Genomic DNA, 19,619 nt, shown 5'->3' with positions numbered 1-19,619 from the left:
GGAATTTGGTAAGGGCATTACAAAAATTGCGGATCCTACAGCCCAAATTTGCGAGTAACAAAGCACAGCATAACAAGTAATGACTACGAGGTTCGCAATGTTTAGGTCGGAAGACGAGAAAAAATAAAATCCAACAGCGTACTTACACACAAAATCTACTCACAAGAACTACAAAGTATGCCGAACACAATCAGGGTAGTAGATAAAGGAAACAACCAAAGATAGCCAAGTATGTGCACGCGACGCACGAATCAGTTGCGGTGGTTAGAAATACGCTTAAGGGAAAAGCACAGGAAATAACACGGAGCCTGATCACACGCTTAAAAACATTTACACTATACAAAATGTAGTCGGACAAAAAGTCCGACACTATAAAGTAAAATAAACAACCACAAATAAATAAAGAGTAATTTGAAAGCAAGAAAACACGTGCCGTGGTACAGAAACGATATATTCCGTGGTTCTTAAAGCAGAAAAAAGATATGTGCATAACAAAGTTACAGGATAAGGCAGAAAAGAACAAAAACGTAGAATGAATGAAAAAATGTGAAAACAATTAGTGGGGAAAACGCCCGAATAGATATTCGCATCTAGGTAAAGTCCCTTGTTTGAACTTAGCAAGAGTGTCATGTCGATTTTGGAGTCAGACAGACAAACAAACCAGACAAACAGACAAACACTTCGTTGGCAATGTTGAAGAGAAAATGGCGACAACGAGCTCGCGCTTTACTTTGAGGGGTTCAAACCTGCAATCCTGAACAATTCCCGGTGACCCGGTGACCCTTCGATCCCGTGACCCTTCGGATGACCTCACCGCGAAAGCAACTCCCTCGACAACGACGCACCCGCGGCTCACGCGCACTAATACGATGATTACCCCTGACACTATACGGCGGTTTCACGAGGTACGTGCAGCGCCGCTCGGACCTAGAAACCTTTCCTCGGCAGGGAACAATTCTATCGGTCAGACGTGCATCCTGGCCTCCCCAGACAAATGCTAAAAAGTGAAAACAATTTTCGCGGCTGCGCTATTCACCCGTCGAACGCCACATAAGCTCAACCGGCATGAAGGCAAGCACAAGCTGCGGCCCGCTGCGTGGTTATACTTCCGCCTTTGACCTTCGAGGAAGCACGTTCCGCTGAACGGCGGGCAAATTGGCCAGCTTATAGGAAGAGAAACACAGTAGCGACTTGTGGATTTTTGTACTCGAGCTTTGGCATCAAAAACAACCAATTCCTAGCGATGTAACGTTTGCAGGAGTAACGCCGTTCCTGCCGTTCCTTCAAAAACCTAACGAGTTACCGTCCGTTACAGTTCCACCGACCTTAATGGAACGGTGGCGTTCCTCCATTCCTCCAAAAAGGAACTAGTTCCAGGAACGCCGTTTTTTGAAACACCGTTCCGTACAACACTGGCTTTGAGCAACAAAGGAACGTCTGTCGTTGGCAGGGTACCCTAATCCAGTGCTGGTGTCGGAAAGCAGAGCATACCTGCAAGCGTAAATGACGTGGGCTAACCAGCAGCCACTTGCGGCCTCGCAACCGCGGTTCTTCGTTGTCTTTTGTCTGTTGTGTGTGTTCATTTCGGGTTTTGGCTAACACAAACGTAACGAGACGTCAAGAGTGTTTTAGGGCGCAGGCTCTTTGGTCAAGCCCTTTCCTTGACTGAGCGGCGTCGCCGTCGTCGTTGTAGCCAAGCGAACGATGGCCAGACCGAAGAGTGAAGGAAAGCACAGGAGGAGACTGTCGCGAAATTGTGAGGGCAGGGCGGCTCACCACGGTGGCTCAGCGAGACGCTTCTCCGGAAGTGTGCGGGGGGGGGGGGGGGGGCAGTATGCTGAGCCCGCACGAGACGCTAGTCTGCGCGAAGCTTGGTGAAAATGTGAGGGGGCGTGCGCGTGACGACGATGTGCGTTCGCCTTCTAAGACGCAGTTCGCGGTCCCTACCTGAGGCGCGCTTCGCGCCGCCGACGCAGAGGCTCACCACAGCTGCCGTTGAGAGAACCCACGAGTGAGTGCTGCCTCAGAGCACTGCAACATTCAGGAGGGAGTGCTAAACTGCGAGTAAGGCAACCGGTCGTATGCTTCGTCAGCAGCTGCAGCTAAAAGAGCTGCTCGAGCTGCCAGACGTGCTGAATAATGAGCGACGCAACCGGCACGTGTGCTTCGTCAGACGCTGAAAATAAAAGTTTTCTCTAACCACACATATACGTCGGCCTGAAATCCTCTGCGCCAACATATTTTGCCCAGACAAAACAACTAAACAGCTGCTCCCAAATTTCGCATTAGGAAGTATCGTAACCGCCAGCAAATTTTTTTTCATCCCCTGAATTAATATTGATCAGAACCTGACAACAATTGGCGTCCGCGCCAGCACGAGACCAGTTTGTTTAGGGGTGCCCGTGAAAACCCTCGACGACACATAAGAGGTAATTTAACTGGGGTGGCGTTTAGGCTTCAGCGGCGAATGGCTCACAGAGTGGGAGCTCGTGGAGCTAAATCGCTGGCGCGAGGAAACAGCCGTAGAGCGCGAGGCGAAGGCACGCGAGCGCAAAGCGTTCAAAGAGATTGCCGAATTAGACAAGGAGCGTGCCGCAATAGAAAAAGAGCGTGAGTGCGCGCGGGCGAAGAAATTGGAAAACAAATGTCGCGCTGCTCCGACTACGGGTGGGGGAACAGCACGCGGCACTTCAGTCAGTGGATGATAAAGAAACTACAGTTCAAACAAAACTGCTGGTATCGCACTTGACTTTTCGTGGGCCTGTTGAGCCCGAGGTGGAGGACGAGCGTAAAAATCCCGGGCCATCTCCACTAACGTGACACCTGGGGAGGGAAGAAGCATGCAGTGTATAAGTGTACTCAAAGGTGGCAAGTCTCCCTCATGCTACGCGGAGCTCGATGATTGGGGGCCGGAGAAGCACCAGAGGGAAAAGCAGTCGCGCCTTGCGTTGAACCGGATTAAAACAATTAAATAGGAGATACACTGGCCGTAAGTCGTCTTCGTATCAAATGCCGCAGCATGCTAAGTATGCTTTACAGGAGAAAACCTGGCGTTTAAAACCAATTTTCAGAGGAAATCTAACAGATTTTTGTTAATAGTGCAATTAAATACTGATTATTCCTCTATTTTAAATTATTTTAAATGATGTTATTTTTATTGAACCGGTTTTATCCATTATAGACCTGTTTTTTTTTTTGTCACCGTATGACAACTTGATTTACCGTGACGACCTGAGACGCCGACGACAGGAGACGCCGACAGCCCGAGCCCCTCAGGTGCTTCGTTCCTAAAAGCAGCTGCATGGTGTCCCGCCTTAGGAGAGCCCTCCCTCTTCTCGCCTTTGAACCCAGAGTCCTCGGGTGGTGTCGAGGTGAAAGCAGCCCCCGCATAGAACTGTATCCAAGTGACCGGAACTCAAGGTGCCCTTGAAGAAATATAGCACTGCGTGTGCTATGCTCACGGACCGGCAGAGAATTCGCATCTGCACGGATAGCTTCACCTGATCACCCCTGCAGGGACGTGCAAAGAAGAGACAGCGGATGGCAGCGCCATGACTGCGTGAAAAGGCACGAACTTCGTGCCAACCGGACTTTTGACTGGTTTCTCTTTCATTCGCGTGGCCCCGCACACGTGTAGACATTGAACGGGGTGTGCTGTTATTTGGTCTCGGCAATGTGCTTTTGGGAACTCGTGGTGGACTGTGTGTGATGGGCAGTGAAGAGGCATTTTTCAAAGAAACCTGGTTAAGTGGGCGGACATGTGATGCGACATCACGTGAGCAAAAGGAAGACACAAGGAAACGACGACGCTAAGGCACGCAGCACCAAGGTGATTAACCCGGGCTACTGCTCCGAGCGCTGAAGAGAAGGACACGAGCTCGTGCAAGGCGCCGGCCAACAGCGACGACAGCGTGTGCAAGCTCGTGAATAACGAGAGAAGGAAGAAGAGAAGTGCGTGGAGTGAAACCGGAACGCATGGTGGTCGGGCGTTCGGACCTGTGCTGCGCCCCCGGAGGTCCTTCACGACCGACAACCCTAGGCCAGGCTCCTCCCTGTAAGCACGTCGTCTCGGACGAAGACAGCGGCCCGTCACCGACAGCTGCTTTCGTGACGCCAGTGGAAGCTCGTGACAGGCAGCACTGCTGCCGTGGACCCTGACGCGTGAGCTCACCGCGCAACGCCAAATGCCATGACTATGCTCCTAGTGAAGATCGTTTCCCCGAAGTCCGGTGTCGATCAGGAACCCAATCGCCCGGGCTCCGGTTGATTTGGCAGGAGGCTGGCTGGGTGATGGTGTTGAAGTTCCGGTCGAATTGACGAACTCGAGGCGTTGAAGTCGATTAAGTAAAACGGAAGTTTATGTACAGCTATTTACAGTATGAAAACTGGGTACATGAGAAATGAAAAGAAAAACTTCAAACTTCAGCTAGAAGCTAGCTCCGAGTGCGCACAAATCACTCGAGCTCCTCAACTTCGTCTAACTCTTCCTATTCTCGGAGCGTACACAAACCGCTCGAGAAACGACGGCCGAGACTCTGTCTCGCCGCAAGATCCGTCTAGTTGCCCGGTGCGGCGCTGCACCCTGAACCTCCGACGCGATCTTAACCTCGACTAGGGGGCTCCTAAATCCCAACCTAGCGTTAACGGTCGAGACTCCTTGTCTCGCCGGGAACTGCCAGCTCAGCGCTCAGACGAGAACGATTTCCAACGGCCAAGTTCGGCCTTTTAAAACCTCGAGATCACCCTCTCTCGGGAACGCCCCTGTAGCGTTCGTACACGCGTATGGGAGTGCCCGAATACATGTAGACAGCTGTCACTCAGCACGCCACGGAATATTCATTGAGGCGCCGCCACCTTCGGGTCAACGGCACGCTCGTAGACGAGCAAGTTCGAGCGACCCCGCGGGGTGAAAACGAAAGGCGGCGACAGTGCGTCATGCTGACCAGGGCGCGACAACAATGGAGACGCCGGTAATCCCAGCGGGTCCGGCAGGCGTTCCTGGAATCCGGCGCCGCCGTCTGCCCTCTCAATGGGGGATTATCCTTGAGGAATGCGAAGGGCCAGACAATCCGTCTCCCGCGCACGCCGCGACGAATTAGCGGTGGCTGCAGCGCAGTGTCGGCAGTGCTACGTCGCCAGACAGAGCGGCGCGTTCTCACGCGCAGCCCGGGCACCTGGCCGCTAACTCATAAGTGGACCTTACAACTCCCCCCTTTAAGAGGGTTACTGGGCCTCTTGGTTCAGTCAATCCGAAAAGAATTTAAAAGGGCCACTCGTTTCAACTCTCCTTCCGCAATAACAGCGGGATAAACAAACAAACAAACAAACAAAAAACACGTGGAAGGAGCTAGGTATAACCACAAATGAGCCCCCTTCTATTTCTGCAGTTCAGATGATCCTAGCTTTCACCTAAACTACAAACACAACCTATTCACTAGCCGTCAACAGGGACGGAATACTCTAGCAACCCGGAAAAACACAAAAAAATGCTAACAACACTAAGTGCGAGTAAAAAGAAATTGGGTCGTGTCTCCGGAGCGCGTAAACGCCACCAACAACGGGACAACTCAACCTATAACACTGATGCGCGCTATAACCGCAAACACGCACAATCATTCCGGCACTCGACAACAAGAACAAAAGAGATAAGAACTGGTAAAGAACACGGGCAACTTTGCAGTCAACAAAAATAAAACGTTAAGAAAGTTTGCATTGCCACTATGCGCACGCGCGCAAATGTTCTCCGTGACGGCGTAGCATGATAACGTTCCTTCAAGAATGTTCAGCTGTGCTTTCGCTCACTTGCGGTGCACAGAAAGTTCAGTTCGGTGCGCGGGTCGATCAATTCGGTGCACGGATCGAGCACTCAAGGCATCTCGTCACGCACAACCGCGGCACACCCACACACACACACACCACCAACGAAAAAAGACGGGTGAACGGGAACGTTCACGTCCGTCGTGGCGGTGTTAAGGCTCGGAGGCAATTCAATACTGGCCTCCCCAAGCAACAATCTGAAAGCAGGGGAGTGCATTCGCGTACTTCCCGCCCCCTCTGCAGATGATCCAGACCGCGAAGCGTTGCAATGTCAACGCAAGTCTCGACAATTTAGCCCCATGAGGCGAACACAACTTCGGGGAAGACGGAGTGGTATCGCAAAATGCGACTTCGCTTCCTGTCCAATAGGCCAAGTGGCCATGCCTCTCCAATGCCCCAACGTAAGGCAATGCTGCGCGCTGGCCGCTTGAGCGCAGGGTTGATGCTGGAGCGCAATGGCAGCCCGCGAACGCGACGACCTTCTCGGGATCATTCTTTCCCCTACGCACAGACTGCCCCAAAACAACGACCTCACAAGCACCTGTCATTACCAAAAGCCGCTCGTGCACGCTATGTGCATTCTGAGCAGCGGCCTGACCAAGACAGTTTTTCAGCCGTCCCAGCCCGCACTCATCCCGCCACAACTCAGAGCCCGCGCCTGTGACACACTGACAGTTCGCAGAACTTAGTGCGTCGACCCATCCAGCGCGGCTCCCGACTAAATCTCGGTAATGGCCGCAACCAACACTAAAGCTACGAAGCTCCATCTCAGACACCGGTTCCGCGAGATCGCCGATTGTGTCTCGTTCCTCTGTGTCAACTGTAGCTGCCTCCTCACATGGTTTTTCCCTCTCCTTCGCAACCTCCTCGGGAGCACTCACTCTTGGTTTCGCAGTCTCCACGCATGCGTTCTCATGTTCTCCATCGGCCTCCTCGGTTACACTCTCACCATCAAGACTACCAAACCCACGCGACATCTCCGTATCGTTCTTACCCTCCTCAAACGTTCTGAGCTCCTCATCCTCCGTCTTTTCGCGTTCTCTCTCACTTCCTTTTCCCTTTTTTACATGTTCAACCCAGTCTACCTTCTCAGCTCTCTTATCCGTCTTTAACTCCTGCTTTTCCTCAGCCTGATCGTAGACTCCGTCTCCCTTTCGCTCCGTCTCGTCACATGCTTTCTCGTCTTCTATCTCCTTTCTAATCTGGGCGAGCTCCTGAACGCCCGACACGGAGTTCGCTTTCTCGTGCAACTTTCGAGCGTAATTGGGAGCGCGGCGGGCCCCAAGACTTTCCTGCGCGACTCCAGCCTCCTCCGGTCCACCGATTAGAATTTGGGTACTGCCCGTGCCAGCAAGTCCAGCATGCATTAGCGCAGCATCCGGTGCAAAAGCAGCTGGCGGCTCTACACTCGCAACAACGGGGCTACCCTCTGACTCTGCTCCTATACCGGACGCGCTCGCTGGAACACTCCTCGCGCTCGCTTCTCTTTCCATGCAGCCGTTCCCGGCAGAGCCGCTCGCCACCCGTGCGCAGCCGCGGCCGCTTATCTCGTTTTCGCGCGGCTTCAAGTTGAAAAACTGGCTGCCCGCATTCAACTTTGCTGTCAGTGCATAACTGGGCCCGCTAGACGGGTTTTGCCTTATGCGCTGCAGCTCCATCCCCAAACTTTGCCTGCGGGGCTGCTCGCCATGTTCGAGCATCACTTCATTACACCGCTCTACGGTATCACCGGCCGCGCCTACCTCGTCGCTCCTCATCCCAATGCCCATCTCCGCGCGTTCGACATCGGCGGAAATGCTAACCTCGTGTAGGGAGTCACGGCTGCTTGCTTTGTCATCGCAATGTACAACCTCCAAACACTGGCCGGAACCATTCAACTTCGCTGTCGCTATACAACTAGCTGGGTCTGTGCCCCATTGTTTCTGCTCGCGGGTGTCCGAGCACAAGGGCGTCTGCCTTCGCAGCTCCAGCTCCAACTCATACCTTCGCAACCGCTCTTCAGATTCGAGCTTCAGCTTTTCCATGCGCTCTTTAAATTCTCGCGCTGCTTTTCTCTCGCGTTCTTCGAATTCGTGCGCTGCTTTTCTCTCTCGTTCTTCGAATTCGTGGTCTGCTTTTCTCTTTCGCTCTTGAAACTCCAATTCCATTCGCCTAATAATCATTGTTTCGGACTCCGCTTGGACCACCCCTCCTGCCGCTGTTCCTCCTTGAGGTGGTGCCTCATGCGTCTGACCATTTCCGTTTCCGTCCGCCATGTTCGCGAGCATGCTCCGCGTGACTACCATGCAACCCCAGACTCAGCCTACACCGCCACAACGAAGCGCAAGAAATCCCACTCACCCGCACATTCGGTGGTCGGCTGCCGCGTCGCTGGCTCCGTGCGCTGGCTTAGCTCTGCCGCTCCACTCCGCGCGGAGCTCGGCTGCTGCCGATGAAGGCGGGCTTGCGTCCGCTTGCTGCCCCTGGTTGTGGCCTGGTGATTTCTTCTGCCAAATCCTGTCGACTGCGCCAGTGAAGATCGTTTCCCCGAAGTCCGGTGTCGATCAGGAACCCAATCGCCCGGGCTCCGGTTGATTTGGCAGGAGGCTGGCTGGGTGATGGTGTTGAAGTTCCGGTCGAATTGACGAACTCGAGGCGTTGAAGTCGATTAAGTAAAACGGAAGTTTATGTACAGCTATTTACAGTATGAAAACTGGGTACATGAGAAATGAAAAGAAAAACTTCAAACTTCAGCTAGAAGCTAGCTCCGAGTGCGCACAAATCACTCGAGCTCCTCAACTTCGTCTAACTCTTCCTATTCTCGGAGCGTACACAAACCGCTCGAGAAACGACGGCCGAGACTCTGTCTCGCCGCAAGATCCGTCTAGTTGCCCGGTGCGGCGCTGCACCCTGAACCTCCGACGCGATCTTAACCTCGACTAGGGGGCTCCTAAATCCCAACCTAGCGTTAACGGTCGAGACTCCTTGTCTCGCCGGGAACTGCCAGCTCAGCGCTCAGACGAGAACGATTTCCAACGGCCAAGTTCGGCCTTTTAAAACCTCGAGATCACCCTCTCTCGGGAACGCCCCTGTAGCGTTCGTACACGCGTATGGGAGTGCCCGAATACATGTAGACAGCTGTCACTCAGCACGCCACGGAATATTCATTGAGGCGCCGCCACCTTCGGGTCAACGGCACGCTCGTAGACGAGCAAGTTCGAGCGACCCCGCGGGGTGAAAACGAAAGGCGGCGACAGTGCGTCATGCTGACCAGGACGCGACAACAATAGAGACACGCCGGTAATCCCAGCGGGTCCGGCAGGCGTTCCTGGAATCCGGCGCCGCCGTCTGCCCTCTCAATGGGGGATTATCCTTGAGGAATGCGAAGGGCCAGACAATCCGTCTCCCGCGCACGCCGCGACGAATTAGGGGTGGCTGCAGCGCAGTGTCGGCAGTGCTACGTCGCCAGACAGAGCGGCGCGTTCTCACGCGCAGCCCGGGCACCTGGCCGCTAACTCATAAGTGGACCTTACACTCCTCAAACTTGAGGTGCGCGGGGACCCACGCAAGTGACAAACACGCACTGCGTATCGTTCTTCGTTTGTTGGAACTCTTTTCTGATTTTTGCTGGCCCGTAAACGCGGTTTCCCATCGTTAGTGTGTTGCACACTATTGCTGTGTGTGTTCATTTCGAGTTTTGCCTAATGCAAACTTACTGTCTAGTCGAGAGTGTGTTCTTTACTCTCACAAATGTCATTGATCGGAACCCAGCGCCCGCACACGCGTTCCACCGCGTTCACACACCTCGTCATCGAAACAGGAATTCAGCTGAGTCGTGAAGGCGTTGATTTCCCTGCTGCTCGGAGGCACATGGGCACTTCGCGGCGCTCCCCTGCAGCTAATGCGGGCCACGAAGGGCACGCAAGCCAGCAGCACCGCCGTGCATCCCCCGCTCTTTCCACCGACGAGCGGCTAAGCGAATCGGCCGGTATGATGGCGTCCACCGTCCCACCGCTTCACAGAGCAGCGTTGCAAGCTGGGCCTAACGCCACTCGCCTCCTTTTCACTCGGCGTTCGGCAATTACGGAGCGCTGGTCAGCAGGGCTATCGAGGCTGTCTTTAACCAGATTGGGGACCAGCCCCGGCCGTTGGACGGAGGCCGACAGCAGGGATGAGCGGGCGGCCGAAAATAAACTGCCCGAGCAGACCAAAACCGGGGAATGGCGGCGGGATAGGGGAGCGACACTGACGCCACGCCGCCTCCTTTCCCCTGCGCGTTGGCAGCACAGAGCGCGCGGCCTCATGTTTTCATAAACAGGGCATACATCCAGATGGTGGGCACCCGGAGCTTTCCGCTCGGCTGCGCCGGGACTAGGCGCATCTCAGGGGCGGGCCGCTTTTGCCGGTCGGAACAGCAGAGCTCCCTGAATGGGCGGATAATTCTGCGCCGACTGCAGCTGGTCCGCTAGCCTCCCTTTGGCCGATTCTCCCCACGGTGGTCCCGCCGCCGCCGCCGCCTCTGCAGGTGCACCGTTGCGTCCGAACGACGGGCGCCTGCTCTGATCGTGCGTGCACCGGGGGAATCCGCCTTTTAGCTTTCCCTCAGTTTTAGGGGCGAAGCTCCTCTTGCTCGGGCCCTGTCCCGTCCCTCGTAGCTCCGTGTACAGTGTGTTGTGACGGTAATTGGAACACTTTAAACAATTTTCCTGAGCGAACCGCCGCTCTGTTCGCGCTCAAACTTCACACGAAGGTCGCATTTTGGGATCTATTTTGTTTGACACCGGGAACAACGACGGTACTTACCTGTTTATCCTGAAAATAAATAAAAACGATTTTTGCCTATGGGAAAATGGCGGTGATTTGGACGTGCAAGCCTAAAAAACCGGGTTTTCTCATCGTCTGTTAGCACATTTCTAGGTGCATTTTCTGATCGTCTGCTGCACCATTTGGCTCCGTACGTGAATCCCAAACATGCGTTTCACTCTGCAGGTGGTTCCGTCGTTCCAACATCAACTTGCGCTGACTCGCACGTCCAAATCAGCCGCCATTTTCCCATAGGCGAAAATCGTTTTTATTTATTTTCAGAATACACAGGTAACTACCATCTTTGCTCCCGGTATCAAACAAAATAGACCACAAATTGCGACCTTCGTGGCAAGGTTGAGCGCGAAAAGAGCGGCGGTTCGCTCAGGAAAAAATTTTAAAGTGTTCCAATTATTGTCCCAACACCCTGTACATACCGCTGATGATGACTGTGGCAGGATGCCCCTAGGGATTGGCCAACCAAAGATTGGACGAAGAGGTTAAAACGTTCAACGCGTTCGTTGCTACCCAACAAGGAGGAGAGGAAGAAGAAGAGGTTGTCGTTCGTCGTCTGCGAGCTCAAGACACGTACCGGGGGTACGCGACACAAGACGCTCCGCAGAAGGCGACGGCCAAGGTGGCTAAAATGTCACACACCGAATTTGCCAACTTACCCATGGAGATTCTCATCGTCCCGAACAAGCCCTACATGATCACCACAAACATCGACGTCGTCGACGGGCTCGTCAACGGAGCGGTGGGATGTCTCAAGCTTTGCGAGCGACAAGCGGTGGTCTTGACGCGGCGGCGCCTGGTTTCGATTTCACGACTCTCTGGCCGCGACGGGAGGTACATGGCGCTCTTCCCACTGCGCTACAAACCGAGACGCGAGCATGGCTACGAACGCGCCTTATGACTTTAACTCATTCAGATGGTGCGCGCCGTCAAGAAGACCTATAACAACGTGTCGAGTCTTTATATGATGTGTGGGCGAATGTTTCACGGTTTTACCGATAAGCATTTTAGCTTCGCCCCTCTCATCATCATTCACTTCGAGGAGATGGCGGGACTTTTTCCCCTCTTCCGGGGGGTACACTGAGAACTTCGAACGGAGAGCAGTGCGTGCGCATTCGGATGCTCAGGGGAACACAATCATTGTTCAAAGCATTTTTCAAAGCATTTGGTTTAAATTCCGTTTGGGTCAAAAGAGCATGACAACCGGCCTTTGGGAATCTCAAAGACCTGTGAAACGCGAACGCTTGTACTCTCTCACGCAGTTTCTGCATACCGCATTTACAAAAATAATTCTTTACTAGGAGAACCTCTTTTTTGAAAAGCTCGCCCTTGATCACTTTTTATTTGTTTTTATTTACTGTCACTTAGACTGCGATTACAAGGTAGCTTGGTACTCCCAACACCGGCGGCGCGAAAAACGAAAAAAAAACTGCCTACGTTGTTCATGTTTTTCTCATGTATGAAGTTTATAATCAATTTTGTAACTAATAATTGTTTTTTGGCCCATTTTAACTCTAAACTTAACTCTTTTGTGATTTTAAGTGATCGAAACGGCACACGAGTGGCGAACCAAAACATGGAGGGTGAACGCGGAAAATTTCAACTGCTTTCGGGAATAGTCGTGCAGACTGGTAGAACTCCTTCCAGTTCGAATAGCATTCGAAATTTCGAAGGCCATCTGAGTCAAATGTCCTTTCAAAAACTCGTGTAGCGCATGTACATGCTAAAGTACGCCCGCTTGTGAACCGTAATATCTTTTTAGGGGCGAAGCTCCTTAAGTCATGGGTCTGTCCATCCCTTGTGTCTCGTGGTACGTGACCGCCGCATGCTTTCGGAGATGTCGCAAAGTGGGCCGCGTTGCACGCGCAAGAACAGGCTGCAACCGGCAGCGCAAACTCGGCACCGGGAGCGCGAGCTTGTCTGTGTTCGCCAACGGAGGCGCGAGCACACGTGCACTGCGAGGGGGAGATCACGCAAGAGATCACGCCACGAACGCAGGCAGTCGTTCTCGGAGATCGAACGAGACGCAAGGACCTTTGCTCGTTTCTTCTCGTCTTGTTCTGGCACAAGTTCGCCCTAAATAAAAGTTCTTTCTTTACCGTTGTGTCCCATCCTACGTGACAAATTGTGGTGGAGGTGCGGGGTAGTCCTCGATGGCGCGGGGTCTTTCACCAGGTCTGGGCCTGGGAGCATTGACTCCGAAAATAAAAGTTGATTTGTACAATGTACGCACACAGTCTTACGTCTTTCTTAATGATGTAATGGGCGAACTTTCACGGGAGAGTTACGGTTACCGATGATCTCCCCCTCTCGAGCTTCGCCCAACTTATCATCATTCATTCCGTGGATATGGCGTGATTTTTTTTGCATTTCACTTCCTGATGTGCATGTACAGAATAGATGGTCCGTCATATTGCCCTCTACGAAGACACTCAACCAAATGTAATAATAAAAAAAATAACCTTTGGCTTTTAAGCCCGGCCCGGTCCCGCACACAAGCCTAGGCTGAAAAATGGACGACGGGCCCTGTCCGAGGCCGGGCTACGTGTTAATATGGGCCCGGGTCGGGCTCGGGCTACACAAAGGGGGCTCGGGCCGGGCCCGGGCCTTAAAATCAGGCCCGGGCAGTGCTCTAGCTTCCTTGCTCGGGGAATGATGTGCATTCGCTACAGAGTGGCGCAAAAGTCCGAGACGGTTTGCTCAAGGGGGGGGGGGGTGCATTCAGTTCCCTCGTGCAGCTGCACGTCGCGTTGCACGAGACGCGGCTTTGGCGGCACGTTCTTCTTAGCCGCAGACGAGACGAGAGCAACCAAGGTTTGGCGATGCGGCGCGCTCGCGAAAGGAGACAGAATTGCTTCGTTGGGACACGACCAGTGTGGACGGGTGCGCTCGTTCTCTCCTGAGCGGCCGTGGTTGAGTTATGGAGGGCGGATGGAAACGCAGGGGCACGCTGTAAACGAGGAAAGCAAAATCAGACGAAAATGCGTGTAAGCGAGCGATAGAGGCAGGAAAACAAAAAGGGGTTACGCACTACGCACGCTTACTACAACGGTCGTCCAGCAGAGAACAGAAAGAAGGAAGAATTGCAGAGGAGAAGCGCTCTAGGCGGCCTTCGTTGGACGAAGCTGAGTGCGGACCTGGAGGGAAAGTAGATTTAAATCGTTTTGCGAGGCGCGCCCCCCCCCCCCCCCACGTGGCCATTTGGAGAGAGGGAAAGCAAGCTTTGGAAGGAAGCAAGCGAGAAACGGACCACGATGCGCTTCGGCATCGAACGAGCGGCCGTTCTTTCTCGAGTCTGGCTCTTCTTTCCTTCCCGTGCATTTTTTGCTTCCGCTTGGCCGCGTCCGCGAGGACGGCGACCGTGGGCTCCGATGAGCGTAGGCACGCGAGGATCCCGTAATGGACCTTGGGCTAAGAAAGCTATCCGCGCACTCGGGCTTATTTGGTCGCTCCGAACCTAAGCATGGCCGCCGCGTCTCCTTGGGCACCGAATGCATTATACATGGCACCGAGCGCATAATGCCTCCGGCGAACGCGCTTCAAGTATTTATGACGCCTGGCGGCTGCCGCGACCGTGCGTAACCCGACCTTTTTATCATTGACTTGGCCCGCACTCTCTCTTCTTGCACCGCCTCGCTGCGCCTGGCCGTGTTCGCGACGCTACCCAGTCGCGATGAATTTTGCATCCCGAAAGCGCGAATCGCGCTCGACGCTGGAACAACAGCGATGCTGCAACCCGGAATACAAAGCCGTGGACGGCTATCTTGATGCGCCTTGTGCTTGTAGAGAAACGTGCAGCGAAGCGGCCGCTGTGCTTGCACTGAAACAGCCGCCAGCGTGGCACAAAAGTAAGGAGTCTGATTTCCCGCCAGTCATGATTTGTGTTCATTTTTGAAATGCACATTATCCCATTCGAAGAACTACGCACCAACGGAGACGTTGTCTTTGTGGCTCGTAACACTGGTGGACGGCGGCTGCCTTCTCCAATGCTTCCTATAAGTCGCTGCGCCGAAATGGCCCCATTTCAGCTCATGTTAGAGCCGGCAGTAGAAGTCGCAGGTTTCGGACTGCCCTGGGTCTTGGACAAGTACGACATGCCTTTTTCCGCCAAAAACGTAACTGCAAGATGAGCGCTGCGACAAGAACCACCACCACACGGGACGCACGCACGCATGTACCCACCCACTCACCCACCCACACGCACGCACGCACGAACGCACACGAACACACGCGCAAGCACGCACAAACACACACATGGACGAGCGCACACGCACACGCACAAACACCCACACACACGAGTGCGCTGTAATAGTCATTATGCCTTGGTGGTTGCTATGGACCGGTCACCTGGCCGTGAACAGACTTTTCGACGTCGCAAGCTCTCACTCGTGTTGACGCCTTCCCGCACACACTCCGCTCCTTGCCAAGGCCAACTGAATATTTCTTCCCTTCGCAGGGAATGCTCCTCATAGAGCTCTTGCGATATTTTTACGCAGCATTTGAAGGTGCAACGTTGATCTCAATTTCACCAGCCCATTTTTACAACGCACTACCCAAACAGAATCAACACAACGATCCAGTAGCAGCTGTAGAGAGTTGTCTACTCAGCTGCTGAGCAGCCCTGCTGGTTCCGCGTAGTGCCTGCCACTCTCGATACCACTCTGCAGCTCCTTGTATAACTCACCGGCCTCGGAAGCTTCGAGGATAGCCTAAATATAAATCCCAAACCCACTGCCAATTGTTTCCCATCTGCCAATCGGTGTTCCTATATGACTCGCACATTTCAAGTGTTTTGGTTTTGACGGGTGGCGATATGTAAATGGGGAGTAACGTTTGGTTCGTTGAAGGAGGTGGTTGGTGCCGTCGTGGAGGGTGGTGAAGGACCCGATGACGAGACGAGGCAAGTAGATGATGAAGAAAAAGAAGTCTATTTACACGTATTTACACAGACGATGAAGCATGCATAAGACAAAAGGAAAACTGGATTACAATTAGGAGGCGCCGCAGCGCACAAAGGGGGGTATCGCGGCACGATCCCTGGTGGGGGCCCGAAGGCAAAAAGTTGCCAAACCGCCACACGGTTGGCTTAAAGGTGCGTAGGGTCCTGGCGCCCCGAAACCGCCACGGGAGCGCGTCTTCGTGCGACCGCTCGCAGTCGCAGCTCTCGACAAACTCATCAAGGGATGCGCGAGCAGGGCGCAAGCAAAGCCGCCTGCCCACGTCAGCGCATCCGCCAATCAGGGTTTTGACCCCCGCTCCCCCCTGTCCGCCGACCCCGAAGGTCGGGAGAAAGCCAGCTGCGACGAAGGTCGCCGGCAAGGTCGTCCCAAAGGGCTGCCACTCGGCCGACGGATGGGGGACAACAAAACCAGGAGAAGGGAGGAGGGTCATCGTCCCGACGGGGTCTATCGACGCTGTCATCATTACATGGGGGATGGCGGTAACAGGGGATGACTTGTGCGCGCCGAACGGACTCATGTCTTGAAGCTACCGAGCGATTTGCTACAGCTTACTTCGGCCAGTGGTGGTCATTGGATTCCTTGGAGTGCGTTAAGAAAAAAAGCAAGAACGAAGTGGCAACAGTTCGAAGCCACTCGAGTTTCCCGATAGAAAGCCAAGCCGCTAAGGAACAGGGCAGAGCTCGCGCAAAGGCAGGCGCCTTCATTACACGCCGTTAAGGATGGACGGTTTATTTATTACCGTTTGAGAGAGAAACCGGCTGTGCGCCGGTTTCTCAGCAATCGCATTTTCTTGGTTTTTTAGCTGCCGGGCGGCCGCTGCGAGGCACGCGCTCGCGTGCGCTCGCCATTTTCTTGGTATTTTTAACTGCGGACACGCAAAATAACGGTTTTCTAAACATACTCGCGGTTAATAGAGATTCCACACAGACACGTTCAAGCACCCATTGTCTCCCCCCCCCCCCCCCCGGCGATCCGAGATTGCAACGCACTGCTCAATAACGTGGTTACATGCAGAAACCTCGATGTTTTTATGTCGGCAGTATCAATCGTGGGCCGTGTCTGAGCATTGCCAGCGACAATTATCCATTGTCGTTCTCAGACCGTCATTTTTGTGCACATATCTATGCGTTTGTGTGCTTCCTTATTGTATTGCTCGCACGTCTTCATCTTTGTCCCCCATGGTGAATGTTGGTTGACAAAATTCAATATTACAGAATCTTGAATCGGGTATTGCCGCAAATTTCCTACATCAGTGTCTTATTTTTATGACTTACTTTTACTGGTTCCCTTTGCCTTTTTCAACTACATTTCTGTAAACGCGAAGTGAGCTGTGTCGTTCTCTTAGCGAGTTGTATGTTATTGCTTTGAATCTATCACTGAATTCCTGCAAAAGCCTCCACTAAGAGGCTAGCAGTATGTTCTAAACAGTAAATAAATAAATAAATAAATAAATAAATAAATAAATAAATAAATAAATAAATAAATAAAATGTTGCATGTCTTATGAAATGCGAAAAATGACCATCGTCTTCATCCGTCCACACGAATGGTACCAAAAAATGTGGTTGATCCTTCTTTCATAGAAATCGGCAAAACACGACAGTGAAATGTGCCTTCAGAGGTGCATTTGAATGTTTATTGTGCATCGATGTGAAATTGCACACCGCTATTTATATTTCGTCAGTAGGGCACCGTTAGACGCATCAACATTGGACACTGGATTACACGCGCCGGAGCATCGCGTAAATCCGATTGAAACCCCAGGCGCTCGCAAACCGTGCGAACGAAACCGAACGGGTTGTCAGCGAATCCTTTGGCGAATTCACAGTAGGCTACAGCGAAAGGAGCATGGTATGCGGGTCGGCAGCAGTCTTGTGCGTGTGCTTGCCGAGCGACGTCCTGCTGGCGGGTCGCTTAGGAAAAGGTGCGACCACACTGGTCCTGCTCCGTGGCGTGTACGCCAGGCGCTTGCGTTGCGACGAGCTCAGCTTGAGAAACGCGGCGGCGGACGGGTAAACACAGCCGCTTCGCTGCTACACGCTGCCCTATCGAGGCGCCAACTATCGCCCCTCATTAGCGTCATGACGCACTACCTCGCTTCACCTCTCCTAGACGGCAGCGCCATCATAATGGACACGTTAGAGAGAAGCCGAGTTACTGCATACACACCAGTTGCGAAACTTCCCTTAGGCCCCATGTATCCAAAGCTGGTCTTCGGTTGCCCCCCTGACCCGGAGCAAGCACTGAGAAAGTTGTCTAGCCTGTCGTCTGTCGGCAGTAAGTTCAAGTAATACTCAAGTGCTCGCGGCTGCTGCCATAAGTCATAAAAAGAAAAGACGAAAAAACAGAAGTAGATTTCCCATTATAATGTCTTCTCATTTGAAAAGCAAGCTTTATTTTACAAAAAAAAAAATAGAATAATAATTGTTTAGCTACGTTGTCTCCTAAAGGCGCGCCACTGCGCTTGCCCCTCAGCTTCAACGGAGCGGGGGATCCTGAGCCGCCCGGATTAGGAGGCGGAGTTTCGCAACTGTTGTGTATTGAAGAACGAGAGGAAAGGACATAAGGCGCGTTCGTACACCTGCCCGGGCGTGACCTCATGGCTCAGGGTCCACTTCCAGCCATCGCGGTAAACGGACGTGTGATGTCGGGCTCTGACAGAGCTTGAGCGGACCAGCCGGCCCACGGTAACAGGGGGGAAGATGAAAATTACGCTGTCGTGCTGCCAACTGTACCAACCGTTTCAGTCGTTAATCATACTGTCTTTTTTCACTTTGATGTCAAGGGGCTCGCATGCTGCGTGGAAGACTTACGAGACGCGCTACAGCAACTGAATGTTTCGGCAACGTTGTATCGCTTGGTCCCTACCAGGTGAACCATGTATGGGCCGCGAGGTTTAACAACGCCGAAGCTGCGAAGATTGGCGTCACTCAGGAGACAAGGGGGAATGGGGCGGAAATGCCTCGTGATTGACCCGTGCGACCGAGATGTTCGCGTCAAGTTGCATTGGGTGCTGCCCAATGTGCCAGACGAAGAAATCAAGAAAGCATTCCAGCCCTACGGCTGGGTGACCGAGCTCACGAGGGAGAAGTGGCGCGTGCAGGCGTGCAACTCAAGGCAGGAGTAGCACCAGCACTTGTCGCGGTCCCAGGTAGGCCGCCGCAGGAAGTCCGCTGTGAGCAGATCGGACACATCAGGCAAGACTGCCGCGTCCCCCGGTGCAGTGTCTGCCGCCGCTTCGGACACAAGGCTCAACAGTGAGCAAGGACCTACGCCGTCACCGCAACATCGCTGTTCATCTCGGTTTTCTCCAAGCTGACGCGGAAGCGGAGGAAATCAACAAAGCATCAGGCGACGGCGGGAACGGCGAAAGCGGCCATCCGACGCGAGGCAACGAGGAGAGGCTCGCGAAGGATATCAGCAGCGAGAGACAGGAAAGCGTGCCGTGCAGTCTGGAGTCACCGTGAGAGGAAACGCGGGCTGTGTTGAACGCGCCGCGGTGACGGTTAGCGAGGACGACGACTGCAAGCCCGACATAATGGAGGTGGAAGCCAGCAATGAGGCTTATGCGGCAGCCAAGCTGTAGCGAGAAGAAAGCGGCCCCGAGGAGCACGAATCCAGCGAAGCCGTCGGAGAGCCCCCGCCAAAGTCGGGACGAGGGCGGCGTGCGATACCCGAAGCCAAGCTCAAAGTCCCGCCACACCGAGCGCCTAGAAATGTCAAGTGATAGCCACAATGGTGAAGAACCAAGCAAAGGACGAACAACAAACGTGCGTCGACGGACACTGGCGAAGTGTGCTGTTCACGTGTGCAGCAAACGTGAAAAGGTTTCTTGTGTTGTCTATAGGCGGGGGGGGGGGGTGAGGAGGGGGGTCAACCCCGAAAGATCTTCCAGGGCGTCAGCTAGAGCTAGAACAACGCGCGGAAGCACATCGCGTTGCAAGTTTTCCTTATTTGATGACAGTGTTTTCAGTCTTTTTACCGCTAGTGTAGGGACGTTTTAAAAAAAAAGTTACGCCCACCTCCCCTCGCGGGAACCCTGGTG

General features: G+C 53.5%; 2 protein-coding genes across 3 annotated transcripts in view; one reads left to right on the top strand and one right to left on the bottom strand.

Annotated features, from left to right (window-relative positions):
- The window catches only part of LOC144170858 (neural cell adhesion molecule 1-like), an 871,116-nt gene that overhangs the window by 747,618 nt on the left and 103,879 nt on the right, over positions 1-19,619 (bottom strand). The gene's annotated exons all lie outside the window — the stretch shown is intronic.
- Positions 18,522-19,619, top strand: part of LOC144170966 (uncharacterized) — a 58,847-nt gene continuing 57,749 nt past the window's right edge. Inside the window, exon 1 of the mRNA XM_077700952.1 lies at positions 18,522-18,677. Coding sequence (XP_077557078.1) covers positions 18,522-18,677 — 156 coding nt within the window. The remainder of the gene's footprint in view (positions 18,678-19,619) is intronic.

This window comes from Haemaphysalis longicornis, unplaced genomic scaffold (assembly GCF_048455015.1).
Source record: "Haemaphysalis longicornis isolate Haplotype H1 unplaced genomic scaffold, Haemaphysalis longicornis Haplotype H1 scaffold_2, whole genome shotgun sequence".
In the NCBI taxonomy this organism is placed as follows: Eukaryota; Metazoa; Arthropoda; class Arachnida; order Ixodida; family Ixodidae; genus Haemaphysalis; species Haemaphysalis longicornis.
The sequence above is the reverse complement of the archived record's forward strand: the minus strand, read 5'-3'. Positions and strand labels throughout refer to the sequence as shown.